At 41.4% G+C, this 14,883-nt stretch overlaps 1 protein-coding gene across 2 annotated transcripts in view; it reads left to right on the forward strand.

Annotated features, from left to right (window-relative positions):
* Nucleotides 1–14,883, forward strand: part of ARHGAP10 (Rho GTPase activating protein 10) — a 340,466-nt gene that overhangs the window by 93,683 nt on the left and 231,900 nt on the right. For both annotated transcript variants that reach the window (XM_080797689.1, XM_080797690.1), the window contains exon 4: nt 14,787–14,858. In XM_080797689.1, coding sequence (XP_080653815.1) covers nt 14,787–14,858 — 72 coding nt within the window. The remainder of the gene's footprint in view (nt 1–14,786; nt 14,859–14,883) is intronic.

A 14,883-nucleotide genomic window follows, 5' to 3' on the forward strand; every position in this document is an offset into this window, starting at 1 on the left:
ACATGGCATGTCCCAGCAGCGCCGCTGCCCCTGCTGGTGATTGTGGAACAGCTCCTTCTGGAAACGATGGCGCTGCCACCCACCAGAATCTCTGGTCACTAGTTTCTTGAAGTTCTAGCTTCTGAATCCAAGTCTGGGGGTCTGGGGTGGGAGCATCTCATTAGTGGAACTCTGGCCAGGTCCCATGACCTCACTACCAGGTGGCTGAGAAAACAAGTGTCTGTCATTTCCAGCTTTTATAGTGGAAGGTGGGCTGTTCCTTATTTGATAGAATTCTCCAATATAGGAAGGTGTTTTAAGCGTTGTGTATCCCAAAGGGCAGATATGCACTACCTGTAATGTTTATGCCTGATTGTATGGCAACACCATTTTCCTGTGAGAAGATTAAACAAAAAATGTTTTGGGATGGCTTGAGTGGACACACTTGTAGATATGCCTATGTTTGTCTACTAGATAATCACATGCCTACTTTCATGTAGTTGATTAAATATGTGGCAGGATTTTAAAATCAAATTTTCAAAAAGATTTATTTGTCAGAGAGAAGCATGCACATGTGCACACATGAGCAGGGGGAGAGGCAGAGGGAGAAGCAGGGAGCCTGACACAGGGCTCTATCCCAGGACCCTGGGATCATGACCTGAGCGGAAGGTGACTGAGCCACCCAAGCGTCCCTAAAATCAAATTATTGATGTATACTTTAGAATTTTTCCCACACTTCATAAAAAGTTATTCTAAGTCTTGATCCCTTTTATGTTAATATGTTTATCACTGATATACTCTGATTTTTTTTTTTTTTTTTGCATACCTATCCAGAGTATTTCATGGCCACATTCGTCTGAGTTCTTTGAGATATGGCACCTTAAAAAAAAAAAAAATCTCTTTCTGATGCTTTCATTGGACATTTTATCTTAAGCTACAGGTACTCATCTGTAGCACATTTGGACAGTCTCTTTTACAAATTTTGTAATACAGATGTATTTTCATGACTTAAACACTCTTATTTCTTTTAAAGTGATCTTTACAAAAGCACGGAACTCTTATAATTTGAGGTTTTCTCAAGAATAACTACATCTCTTAAATTTCTTAGCTTCCTCTTGTTTTTGTGACCCAGACACTTTTGTGATCTGTAGCATCTGAAACTAGGTGTGATTGGGGGGGGGGCTTCAGGCTAAGATTCCTCTAACAGCTCTTTGTTGATCAAAGTAATGGAAAGCACACTCTTTAAGGAGACTGTAAGAATTCTTATATAGGGTTAAGTCCTTTTTTCCCCCCCGAGAGACAATTTTGGGAAGTATGTTTCTTAGTTCAGATATATATTATAGTTCCTTGACACCCTTTCTTGAGGTTCTGTTTCAAGAAGAAAGTAAGAAACATATCTTTTATACATGGTTTCTTGCTCTTATTCTTGATGTGGGAGTTGGAAAGTAGTTTTCCCTTTAATGAAATGGGAAGTATCTGGAAGGTCATGGGAGAAAATAGTGGAAATTCTCCTTTGCTCTCAGATTATGCATTCCTCTGGGGTCAAGAACACTTGGAATCCAGGCTTAAAATAACAAGGGCCATGGGGAACAGACGTAATTCCTTCTGTTTCATTAGACTCAGTCTATCCTTGTTAGTACTGAGTGATTAGAAAGGCATGGTTTAGTACTTACATGGACTTAATCACTGTTTTATCGAGACTGAGGCGTGAAAAAAATGTTACTAAAGATCTCATACAATGTAGTTTCGCCTTTTTACTGAATATAGGTTTCTAAACCCAGGCCCCATTTTCTTTAGATTTAGAATCGGAACTTAGCCTTCGATCTCAAATGGGGAGACTCAAAGCAGCAGCAGAGTTCCTCTCCAAAGCAGAGTCTGATTTTGTGCTTGTCAGCTCTCCCTTGTCAACAGGTTTCCTGGTGACTGCTTCAACTATGGAGACAGGCAGAGATACTGCCCTACCTTTTCTTTTCTTTTTAGACATTTAAGTTCTCACCTCCAGGTACCTAATAAAAGGGATTGCAGACTTGACTAGTTGGAAAACTTTTAATTCCCCAGGCTGTTATAAAATAATCCTCTTCTTTTACTTTGAATTGTGAAGTGTTAATGGATTCTGTGATTGGCCATTCAACATTGAGATGTGGCTTGTGTTTCTGCTTCTCGGAACTCCCACAGAATCCTGGAGCTGGTTAAGACCCCAGAGGTCTCCCAGGCCAGCTGTCTCTCAGTGCAGGTCTTACTGAGCTCCTCTTGACGGCGATCCCAGAATCTGATCTATAGTGTTTCCCTATTAGACCTGGTTTTGTCTTCTCTAAACAAATCAGGATGATTTTTTTTCTTCTTTCTTCTAGCATCTATTCAAATATTTATGGATAGCTTTCATGTTCCCTGTGAATATTCTCTTCCTCCCCAATTCCATCAAATACCTCTGGTTTTCTTATTCTTCCTAAACTATTGTAGCATTCTGGGCACATTCCTGCTTCACTCCAGTTAGAAAATCTCTCTTGAACCCATGCTACTGAGATAGGACACAGGTGAATGATTGCCTTGTTTAGTTTGAGCATATCCAGTGTATGTGTTCATTCTTTTTTAGGGCAACTTATGATTCCTTTGACTCACGCTGACTTCAGTTAACTCAGTTTTAGGGACTAAAGCCCTTATTAAAGCCTGCTATTAAGTTCACATAAATTGTTAAGATAGTTTTACACTTGAGGGGGGTCTGGGTGGCTCAGTCATTGTCTGCCTTTAGCTGAGGTCATGATCCCAGGGTCCTCGGATCGAGCCCCTGCATCTGCATCCCTGCTCAGCCGGAACCCGGCTTCTCCCTCTCCCACTCCTCCTGCTTGTGTTCCCTCTCTTGCTGTTTCTTTCTGTCAAATAAATAAAATCTTTTTTTTAAATTAATTAATTTATTTTAATAAACATATAAAGTATTTTTATCCCCAGGGGTATAGGTCTGTGAATCGCCAGGTTTACACATTTCACAGCACTCATCATAGCCCATACCCTCCCCAATGTCCATATCCCCACCACCCTCTCCCGTCCTCCCTCCCCCCAGCAACCCTCAGTCTGTTTTTTGAGATTGAGTCTTTTATGGTTTGTCTCCCTCCCAGTCCCATCTTCTTTCATTTTTTCTTTTCCTACCTCCCCCCAATCCCCCCACATTGCATCTCCACTTCCTCATACCAGGGAGATCATACGATAGTCGTCTTTCTCCAATTGACTTATTTCACTAAGCATAATACCCTCTAGTTCCATCCACGTCATCGCAAATGGCAAGATTTCATTTCTTTTGATGGCTGCATAGTATTCCATTGTGTATATATACCACTTCTTCTTTATCCATTCATCTGTTGATGGACATCTAGGTTCTTTCCATAGTTTGGCTATTGTGGACATTGCAGCTCTAAATATTCGGGTGCACGTGCCCCTTCGGAGCACCACGTTTGTATCTTTAGGATATATACCCAGTAGTGCAGTCGCTGGGTCATAGGGTAGCTCTATTTTCAGTTTTTTGAGGAAGCTCCACACTGTTTTCCAGAGTGGTTGCACCAGCTTGCATTTTCACCAACAGTGTAGGAGGATTCCCCTCTCTCCACATCCTCGCCAGCATCTGTCATTTTTTGACTTGTTAATTTTAGCCATTCTGACTGGTGTGAGGTGGTATCTCATTGTGGTTTTGATTTGTATTTCCCTGATGCCGAGGGATGTGGAGCATTTTTTCATGTGTCTGTTGGCCATCTGGATGTCTTCTTTGCAGAAATGTCTGTTCATGTCCTCTGCCCATTTCTTGATTGGATTATTTGTTCTCTGGGTGTTGAGTTTGCTAAGCTCTTTATAGATTTTGGATACTAGCCCTTTATCTGATATGTCGTTTGCAAGTATCTTCTCCCATTCTGTCAGTTGTCTTTTGGCTTTGTTAACTGTTTCCTTTGCTGTGCAAAAGCTTTTGATCTTGATGAAATCCCAATAGTTCATTTTTGCCCTTGCTTCCCTTGCCTTTGGCGATGTTCCTAGGAAGAAGTTGCTGTGGTTGAGGTCAAAGAGGTTGCTGCCTGCGTTCTCCTCAAGGATTTTGATGGATTCCTTTCTCACATTGAGGTCCTTCATCCATTTTGAGTCTATTTTCGTGTGTGGTGTAAGGAAATAGTCCAGTTTCATTTTTCTGCATGTGGCTGTCCAATTTTCCCAGCACCATTTGTTGAAGAGGCTGTCTTTTTTCCATTGGACATTCCTTCCTGCTTTATTGAAGATTAGTTGACCATAGAGTTGAGGGTCTATTTCTGGGCTCTGTATTCTGTTCCATTGGTCTATATGTCTGTTTTTGTGCCAGTACCATACTGTCTTGATGATGACAGCTTTGTAATAGAGCTTGAAGTCCGGAATTGTGATGCCACCAACTTTGGCTTTCTTTTTCAATATTCCTTTGGCTATTCGAGGTCTTTTCTGGTTCCCTATAAATTTTAGGATTATTTGTTCTATTTCTTTGAAAAAAATGGATGAGATTTTGATAGGGATTGCATTAAATGTGTAGATTGCTTTAGGTAGAATAGACATTTTCACAATATTTGTTCTTCCAATCCATGAGCGTGGAACATTTTTCCATTTCTTTGTGTCTTCCTCAATTTCTTTCATGAGTACTTTATAGTTTTCTGAGTATAGATTCTTTTCCTCTTTGGTTAGATTTATTCCTAGGTATCTTATGGTTTTGGGTGCAATTGTAAATGGGACCGAATCCTCAATTTCTCTTTCTTCTGTCTTGTTGTTAGTGTAAAGAAATGCAACTGATTTCTGTGCATTGACTTTGTATCCTGACACTTTATTGAATTCCTGTACAAGTTCTAGCAGTTTTGGAGTGGAGCCTTTTGGGTTTTCCACATGCAGTATCATATCATCTGCAAAGAGTGATAGTTTGACTTCTTCTTTGCCAATTTGGATGCCTTTAATTTCTTTTTGTTGTCTGATTGCTGAGGCTAGGACTTCTAGTACTATGTTGAACAGCAGTTGGTGATAACGGACATCCCTGCCGTGTTCCTGACCTTAGCGGAAAAGCTTTCAGTTTTTCTTCATTGAGCATGATATTTGCAGTGGGTTTTTCATAGATGGCTTTGATGATATTGAGGTATGTGCCCTCTATCCCTACACTTTGAAGAGTTTTAATCAGAAAGGGATGCTGCACTTTGTCAAATGCTTTTTCAGCATCTATTGAGAGTATCCTATGGTTCTTATTCTTTCTTTTATTAATGTATTTTATCACACTGATGGATTTGTGGATGTTGAACCAACCTTGCAGCCCTGGAATAAATCCCACTCGGTCGTGATGAATAATCCTTTTAATGTACTGTTGGATCCTATTGGCCAGTATTTTGGTGAGAATTTTCGCATCTATGTTCATCCAGGATATTGGTCTGTAATTCTCTTTTTTGATGGGATCCTTGTCTGGTTTTGGGATCAAGGTGATGCTGGCCTCATAGAATGAGTTTGGAAGTTTTCCTTCCATTTCTATTTTTTGGGACAGTTCCAGGAGAATAGGAATTAATTCTTCTTTAAATGTTTGGTAGAATTCCCCTGGGAAGCCGTCTGGCCCTAGACTTGTGTTTGTTTGGAGATTTTTGATGACTGTTTCAATCTCCTTACTGGTTATGGGTTTGTTCAGGCTTTCTATTTCTTCCCGGTTCAGTTGTGGTAGTTTATATGTCTCTAGAAATGTATCCATTTCTTCCAGACTGTCGAATTTGTTGGCGTCGAGTTGCTCATAGTATGTTCTTATAATTGTTTGTATTTCTTTGGTGTTGGTTGTGATCTCTCCTCTTTCATTCATGATTTTATTTCTTTGCGTCCTTTCTCTTTTCTTTTTGATAAGTCTGGCCATGGGTTTGTCAATCTTATTAATTCTTTCAAAGAACCAGCTCCTGGTTTCGTTGATTTGTTCTATTGTTTTTTTAGTTTCTATATCATTGATATCTGCTCTGATCTTTATGATTTCTCTTCTCCTGCTGGGTTTAGGCTTTCTTTGTTGTTCTTTCTCCAGCCCCTTTAGGTGTAGGGTTAGATTGTGTATTTGAGACCTTTCTTGTTTCTTGAGAAAGGCTTGTACCGCTGTATACTTTCCTCTCAGGACTGCCTTTGCTGTGTCCCACAGATTTTGAACCGTTGTGTTTTCATTATCATTTGTTTCCATGAATTTTTTCAATTCTTCTTTAATTTCCTGGTTGACCCATTCATTTTTTAGAAGGATGCTGTTTAGTCTCCATGTATTTGCGTTCTTTCCAAATTTCCTCTTTTGATTGAGTTCTAGCTTCAGAGCATTGTGGTCTGTAAATATGCAGGGAATGATCCCAATCTTTTGATACCGGTTGAGATCTGATTTATGACCCAGAATGTGGTCTATTCTGGAGAATGTTCCATGTGCACTAGAGAAGAATGTATATTCTGTTGCTTGGGGATGGAATGTTCTGAATATATCTGTGATGTCCATCTGGTCCAGTGTGTCATTTAAGGCCTTTATTAACTTGTTGATCTTTTGCTTAGATGATCTTTCCATTTCAGTGAGGGGAGTGTTAAAGTCCCCTGCTATTATTGTATTCCTTTCAATGTATTTCTTTGATTTTGTTATTAATTGGTTTATATAGTTGGCTGCTCCCATGTTAGGGGCATAGATATTTAAGATTGTTAGGTCTTCTTGTTGGACAGACCCTTTGAGTATGATATAGTGTCCTTCGTCATCTCTTATTATAGTCTTTGGCTTAAAATCCAATTGATCTGATAGAAGGATTGCCACCCCAGCTTTCTTCTGATGTCCATTAGCATGGTACATTGTTTTCCACCCCCTCACTTTAAATCTGGAGGTGTCTTCGGGTCTAAAATGAGTCTCTTGTAGGCAGCATATTGATGGTTTTTTTTTTTTTTTTTTTTTTTATCCATTCTGATACCCTGTGTCTTTTGATTGCGGCATTTAGCCCATTAACATTCAGGGTGACTATTGAGAGATATGAATTTAGTGCCATTGTATTGCTTGTAAGGTGACTGTTACTGTATATTGTCTCTGTTCCTTTGTGATCTACTAATTTTAGGGTCTCTCTTTGCTTAGAGGACTCCTTTCAGTATTTCCTGTAGAGCTGGTTTGGTGTTTGCAAATTCTTTCAGCTTTTGTTTGTCCTGGAAGCTCTTTATCTCTCCTCCTATTTTCAATGATAGCCCAGCTGGATATAGTATTCTTGGCTGCTTGTTTTTCTCATTTAGTGCTCTGAATATATCATGCCCGTTCTTTCTGGCCTGCCAGGTCTCTGTGGATAGGTCTGCTGCCAATCTAATGTTTTTACCCTTGTATGTTACAGCCTTCTTTTCCTGGGCTGCTCTCAGGATTTTCTGTTTGTCACGAAGACTTGTAAATTTTACTATCAGGTGCCGGGGTGTGGACCTCTTTTTATTGATTTTGAGGGGCGTTCTTAGCATCTCCTGGATTTTGATGTTTGTTCCCTTTGCCATATTAGGGAAATTCTCTCCAATAATTGTCTCCAATATACCTTCTGCTCCCCTCTCTCTTTCTTCTTCTTCTGGAATCCCAATTATTCTAATGTTGTGTCGTCTTACGGTGTCGCTTATCTCTCGAATTCTCTCCTCGTGGTCCAGTATTTGTTTTGTCTCTCTTTTGTTTAGCTTCTTTATTCTCTGTCATTTGATCTTCTATGTCACTAATTCTTTCTTCTGCCTCATTTATCCTAGCAGTAAGAGCTTCTATTTTTGATTGTACCTCATTAATAGCTTTTTTGATTTCAACGTGGTTAGATTTTAGTTCTTTTATTTCTCCAGAAAGGGTTTTTATCTCTCCGGAGAGGGTTTCTCTAATATCTTCTATGCCTTTTTCGAGCCCGGCTAGAACCTTGAGAATTGTCATTCTGAACTCTAGATCTGTCATATTACCAATGTCCGTATTGATTAGTTCCCCAGCCTTTGGAACTGCCTCTTGTTTTTTTTTTTTTGAGGTGAGTTTTTTTGCCTTGTCATTTTGTCCATTTTGCTTTCTCCTCCTCTGGAATTCCGCTGTTATTGGTGAGTGAAGTCGGTCTTGGCTGGGTTTCTTGTTGATCTTCTGGGGGAGGGGCCTGTTGTAGTGATTCTTAGGTGTCTTTGCCGCAGGCAGACTTGCATCACCCTTGCCAGGGGCCGGCCTAAGTAATCCGCTCGGGTTTGCTTTTGGGAGCTTTTGTTCCCTGAGCGCTTTCCGTAGAGTTCCGGAGGACAGAAATGAAGATCGTGGCCTCCCAATCTCTGGCCCGGAGGAGCTGAGAGCTCGGGGTCCCATTCCTCAGTGCGCCCTCAGAGAAAATTGCCCAACCGCCTCTGCCTCCCTGGCCTCCGGTCGCACCTGGAGGAAAGCAGCCAATTGCTGGCATTTGGAGAAAAGCGCCCGGTTGCTTCCGTCTCGTCTCCGTGGCCTCTGTCTGCGCTCCGAGCCCACCCAGCCTGCGACCGGCTCAAGGTAACCCCGGGCTGAGAGCTCACTCCCCGGCTTTGTCGCTGTAGTCGGCTTCACCGCTGTAATACCTGCGAGCTCTGCGGCACTCACACACCCCCGGTCCTCCTGTGACCCCGCGCGACCTGGGGTTACGCTGACCCCGCGTGGGCTTCCCCCCAGTTTAGCCTCTGGAGCGATGTCCCTCCATGGAGCAGAGTTTTAAAAGTCCCGATTTAGTGCTCCGTTGTTCCGCCGCTTGCAGGGAGCCGGCCCCTCCCCCCGCGGTCTGTCTTCCCATTGCTTTGGATTCACTTCTCCGCAGGTCCCCTACCTTTCAGAAAGTGGTCGATTTTCTGTTTCTAGAATTGTTGCTCTTCTTCTCTTCGATTTCCCGTTGGATTTGTAGGTGTTCGCAATGGTTAGATAAGCTATCTAGCTGATCTCCTGCTACCCGATGTCGTCTCAGCCTGCAACTTCTCCGCCATCTTGACTCCTCCCACCCAAATAAATAAAATCTTAAAAAAAAAAAAAAGAATACAAAAACAGATCCTGCCTTTAAAGAAAAAAAAGATAGTTTTACACTTGAACAGTTGCCTATTAGTATTGAAACCCCGCTGGTTTGCTTATCCCAGCCAAATTCTATAGCATCACTTTTGAATCTCTTTTCAGCCAGATAGCTACTTGAACTGTGGTTCTCTCATCCAGCAGTCAACCTTACCTTCCAAATTTTGGTCCCCTTCAAGTACAGTTAATGTATATTTAAAAAATACACAGTTGGTTGAGAGTAATTAGAATATCTTTGGCCATGATACTTGAGATGTTTCTCTAAGGCCGGGTTTGGTTAATTATGGTTCAAGCCCTCCTTGCCTCCTATATTTGTAAATATAATTTTGCTGGAATCTAGCTATGCTCATTATAGACTGTTTACAGCTGCTTTTGTGCAAATGGCAGAGCTGAGTAGTTGCAACCCAGCCTTTCGTCGAACAAGTTGGCTGACTCCTGCCCTAAGGTGAATGCAACTGGTAAATGAACATGTTTTATGTTCATGTAGATGCATTCTGTTTCTAAGCAAGACTATCTAAAATCCCTTCTAAAGCTCATTAGTGAAGGCTTTTTATGACTTCCTTTTGTTGCTTGTTCAAGTATTTTATGGGGAAAAATATGGTTATATAATCTTTCTTGTGGATTCTAAATTCACAGTCTGTGTTTGCTTTTTCTTTTTCTCTTTAAATGACTTGATTCATATCTAATCTAGTATTTGAACGCTTTTATATTATTACTTCAGCTGTATCTTTCAAATTGGGATACTGTTATTAGAGTAATTTCCTTTAGGGTTTTAGGGGCAGTCCTTGATTAGGTATTCACTTTTTACCAGGGAAGAAGCATCACATTTTGACTTTAGAACATTTTAGTAACACTCATTACTAACAAATATTATATAATACTTCTGTGAAATTCATAAAAGGAACTGAGAGATTCCAAGGAGTCTCCAGTCTATTTTGAGAAAAAGAAGAAAACAATCCTCGTTGCTCAACCAACATTGCCTTACTGAAGCATTTAGTCGTCACTGTTATTTTGTTCTTTGACAGAATACTTAAAGTTCAGTTCAGAAGTTACATAACCAGATTTTTTTAAGGAAAAAAAATGATAATTTTAAATTTAAGAAAATTTTAATCAAAACATTTTATGAAAAAATTGGATGTTGGAAAATTGGAAAAAACAGGTACTCCTTTCCTTATTCTGGAAATTTCCTTATTAACCTGCAAATAGTAAGACAGAAATCCCTTATATTCTTTTCCTACACTTGTGTTAGACCTTGGGAGCTCGATATTGCATCAAATTAATTCTCCAAGTGAAGGACACACTTAATGACCTACAATTGCTCATGTGTAATCTTTGTGTCCTGGTCCTTTTATAAAGGACATTTACTCCACAGTCTGGAGTTTTAGGGCTCACATTTCAAAAGGCCTTCACATGTCCCTGTTATTAATGTCCACATCTAGCATTCACAGGGCATTTCCTATGTCCTACTCTGATGGCGAGTGGAGCCCATTTGATCTCTTCAGCTGCATTAGTGACACCAGATTGCTTGCAGCTCTGTGCCCTGAGATTTCCGTTTTCCCCTCCTTGTTACTCTTATTCTTTGCCTGAAGAATTCCAGTGCCCGGTTTTGGGCTCAGGTCTGTTCTATCCCCTTCCAGAAGTCCTCTTTTACCCAGTCAGAGTCCCATCTGTGCAGCTTGCCTGTGCAGTGTGATGCTGATAAGTTTACATCTCCTGGAGATCCTCCTACCAGGGACGACCCTCACTGCTCACCTACTCCCTGCCTCACGAGAGAAAATCTCACAAGGGGGCGATGGGTGTCTGCACAAATTCCTGCTTGCTTATCTCAAAGGGCCTGCAGGCCTGCCTGGGAATGTTCATGTTTCTCTAGGAAGTACCCTGCTCACTGTTTGTGAGGATTCTTTCCTTCCTTCTCCTCTCTATACAAAATTTCCCCATGCCCAAACTCTCTTAGTAAGTGACCTTGCCTTGTACTTCATAGAAAAAAGAACCAACAGGTAGCAGGTCCCCAGCCTCTCTTCGTGAAATCTGCACGCTCATTTGTGCTGACACTTGTGTTCTCCTTACTTCCTGTTAACAAGGGAGGGAAGGAGCCCAACTCCTGTGACAGGGCAGCACCCATGTGAGGACAGCATCTCATCTCCTCCCCACATTCGAGATTTTGAACCATCCTTTCTGGATTCTTCATGTGGGCATTTAGGTATTTTACTGTCCTTGGGATGTCTCCTGGAATCTCAGATTTAATGTAATCCCTTAGTGCTTGCTTCCAGCTGCTTTCCCTCAAAATTTTCTTACTTTACTAAATAGTATTCTTGCGTATACTTTTGCTCATAGCAGAAATCTGGGAGTGATCCTGGAAACGCCCTCCTTTCCCACATTCAGTCTATCCCCCGTTACTTTGATTCTACCTGCAAATATCTCTGAAAATGGTCTCCTCTCAATTTTTGTTATCATGAAAAATTTTTGTTATTCTAGCCCCCCATCCTCTATTGTATGTGCCATTCTAGAAACCTCCTAGCAAGTCTTTCTCCTTCTAGTTTTCCTCACCTCTAATCTCTTCTTCTCAGAGAAGACTGAGTAATCTTTAAAAGATCTAAATAATCATTGTTTTAGTGCGTTGCTTAAAACCCTCCAGTGGCTTTCATCATGCCCCAAATCAAAGAACTCTTTCCCTGGGCCCCGCAGGGCCCTGCATGTTCCCATACCCTTGCCTTCACTCCTCTCTTTCCATCCACTTCTTTGTTCTTAATGCCCTCCACCCCTCAGCCTTTTGCTAGTTACTGTAACGCGCAGATTCCTCACCTTAAGCCTTTTGACCTCTGCTGGGTTCAGGCTGGAAACTGTTTCCCTTGCTCTCTGCACCCTTAATTCCTTCTCATCTTTCAGATCTGAGCTTAAATGTCATTTCTTTGATGGAACTCTCCTGAGTCTTTTTTTCCTTTTAAATCCTCTAATAAATTCCTCACCTTAGCCCTGCTTTTCTCCATATGAAGGGATTCCTAGAATTTGCAGTTAGACGTTTACTTATGCATTCATGAGTGCATCCTGTGTCTCCCGTGCTAGACAGTAACTTCCAGGAGGGCGGAAACTGGACTGATTTTGTTCATCATCGTGTCTTCAGCACCTGAGGCTGAATGCTCAGCAAATACTTGTTTCCCGAAATACAAGTTTATTGCAATGGCTGCTTGGAATGGGGAAGTCCCCATCTGGCACTTTTAGGGCTCATACTTATATGATTTGGAATCTCTGCTCCTGTCTTCTGTGAACTTGAATGGTTCCTGGTGTTAGGTCCCCCAGTAATGGGTCTGTGATTAAAGGAGTGAGACTGATATAAAGCGAAGGTCAAGCAAAGCTTTATTCGGCGCCAAGCATCAAGAATCAAACCAAACATTCAGGGCCACACCTCTTACAAGTGAGGGTGACCCTTCTCTGTTTCACAGACTAACTTTTAAGGGCAAAGGCCATCTGGTTGGGCCTGGCCACGCACAGGTGGCCAATGAGATTGTAACACACAGAGGAAACTCCACAGTCATGTTAGGTCACACATAAGTGACCAATTGAATTACAGTTTACCCTATAGTAGACATTTGACCTAGCCTATCACCTTGGTTAGAATTGGCACCCAAAAGGCTCCCAAAGGGCGGGGCTCATACTCCTTGGTAGCTAGGGAGACAGTATGCAACCCCCCACTGATCGGATGTCTCCACCTGGCCTGACTCACCCTTGTATCTGGGCTTTGTTACCTGGGGCTGGTTTCCGGGACTTGTTTTTTAGTAAGTTCCCTGGAGGAAGGGGAGCAGGGACAGTTAAAGTTTTAGACAACAAAGTTATCGTTTAACTGATGGAAGCGCTCTGGCTAAATAGGTCCTTACACCTAGCTCCTGTGTTCCCAGCATGGCTTGCTGGGCTGACTTCTTTCTTGAGTGGGCCAGCCACCATGGAGGATGTATGTGTATATATATATGTAGGTTTATGTAGGTTTATGCAGGAACACGATGTGGAAGCTAGACAGTGACTCTGGTGCTCATAGAAGTGTGCCTTAAATTATTTTGAGAGGTTGTGTGTGAGCTGGGTCACTTTGGAAATGTATGGCAGACCCTCTCCTATCTGCTGGAGGTATATTCCCTATTGTTCTGAGTGTTTGGGATTCCTGGCATGTGCTTTGTCCCTGCTCTCTTCTTTAGTCCAGAGAATTTTCTGGTTTGCCATTGTTGTAGGTCACATGCTCAACAGTGTAGAGAGGATGAAATGAACCCAGTTTGAAAATAATCCCTTTCCCTTGACTAGTTGTTGCTCTTAATTCTTGTAGTTCACTGTTGCCTCAGCTCCTTGATACCTAAGTGACAAATTGTCATGGTGGGAGTGAGCAGAACCTAGTTTTTGGCCCAAGGAAGAGAGTTCAACTTCTAGGCATCTCAAGTAGGCACAGTCACTTTTTTGAGGATTCCCTGTCTCACCATTCGAAGGGTCTCTTCGGGAGAAGTCCTTACCTAATGGAACATTGCAAAGGAGCCTTTGGTTAAATTCAGAATCCTTTCCTTTCCTTTCTTCTTCTTCTTTTTTTTTTTTAAATTAGAAAAAATGTGTTTGAAGATTTTATTATTTGAGAGAGAGAGATGGGTTGCCTCGGTGGCTCACTCCTTGAGCATCTACCTGCTGTGCGCGCGCGCTCTCTCTCTCTCTCTGTCTCTCTCTCAAATAAATAATAAATAAAATAAAAAGAGAGCACAAGAGAACATGAGGGGAGTGAGGGGCAGAGAGAGAGGGAGAAGCAGAGGAGCCCAGCTCAGGGCAGGATCTCTGGACCCTATGTCGTGACCTGAGCCTGAGGCGAATGCTTAACCACTGAGCCACTCAGGCGCCCCAGAATCCTTTCCTTTTCTAAGTCACTTATTCTTTCTGTAATTTAAAGCTTGGATTTCTAGGGGCCTTTTCTTTTTTTAAAAAGAAAAAAAAAAAAAAAGGAATGGCACATTGTTGTAAAGTATTTTGAGGTTTCCTTTTCTATCCTGGATGTTTTCAATATCCTGGAAATACACGGTGAGAAAACCATCCTCCACCTGCATATTGTTTAAATGCATTTTCCTTAGGTAATTGTTCTCTTTTGTTTGGATTTTCAGCCTTGTTTGTTGTATATTCCGTCTTAAAATGAAAAGCCCCAAACCAGTCACTATAAGAATGAGAGCAGTTGTGGTTGGAGTCTATGTGTGGTTCCTACCACGTAGGAGCTGTTTGCCAGCCCGCCCAATATTGACTTTGCTGTGAGCGGCAGTGACTGCTTCACTGATAATACCTTAAATCCTCAAGAGGAATTTCAGTAAGACTGAGTGTATTTAAACTTGTAACCACAAACCTAGCCCTTTACATAATGTAGTCTGATAACTAATAAAGGAATGTAATTGACTTGTAAATTTCTGAGGAGGGGGAGGGGAAAAAAATCTCAAACAGAAGTGTTCTGTTAATGAATGTGATAGACCCCTTTGTTGTTTAAAGACAACCCTCTCGCTATTGCCCTGAAGAAAGAGCTGTGTTGGGGCTGTGTTGCCCATTTCACTGGCACTTTGCCCCACCTCCTCTTCCCTGAAAATATTTATGGAGATCTAGCGTGTTAATAAATTTAGAAGTGATTTAATGGTTGCATTGGCGGGGAGAGATAAGGTAGTTAAAATATGTTGTTCATTTTATTTCTGGGTGGGGTGGAAGAGGGAAATGAAATACTGATTTTTTTTTTTCCCTTTGGGGAAACCTAATACTGTGTCCTTTTGTTATCATTCTTGTCCTCTAGGCATTAAGTGTAACTGAAACCCTGATTAAACCCTTGGAAAAATTCAGAAAAGAACAACTTGGAGCAGTAAAGGTTTGTGTCTAATTTGAGTGCACTT

This window comes from Martes martes (assembly GCF_963455335.1).
Source record: "Martes martes genome assembly, chromosome: 2".
Lineage (NCBI taxonomy): Eukaryota > Metazoa > Chordata > Mammalia > Carnivora > Mustelidae > Martes > Martes martes.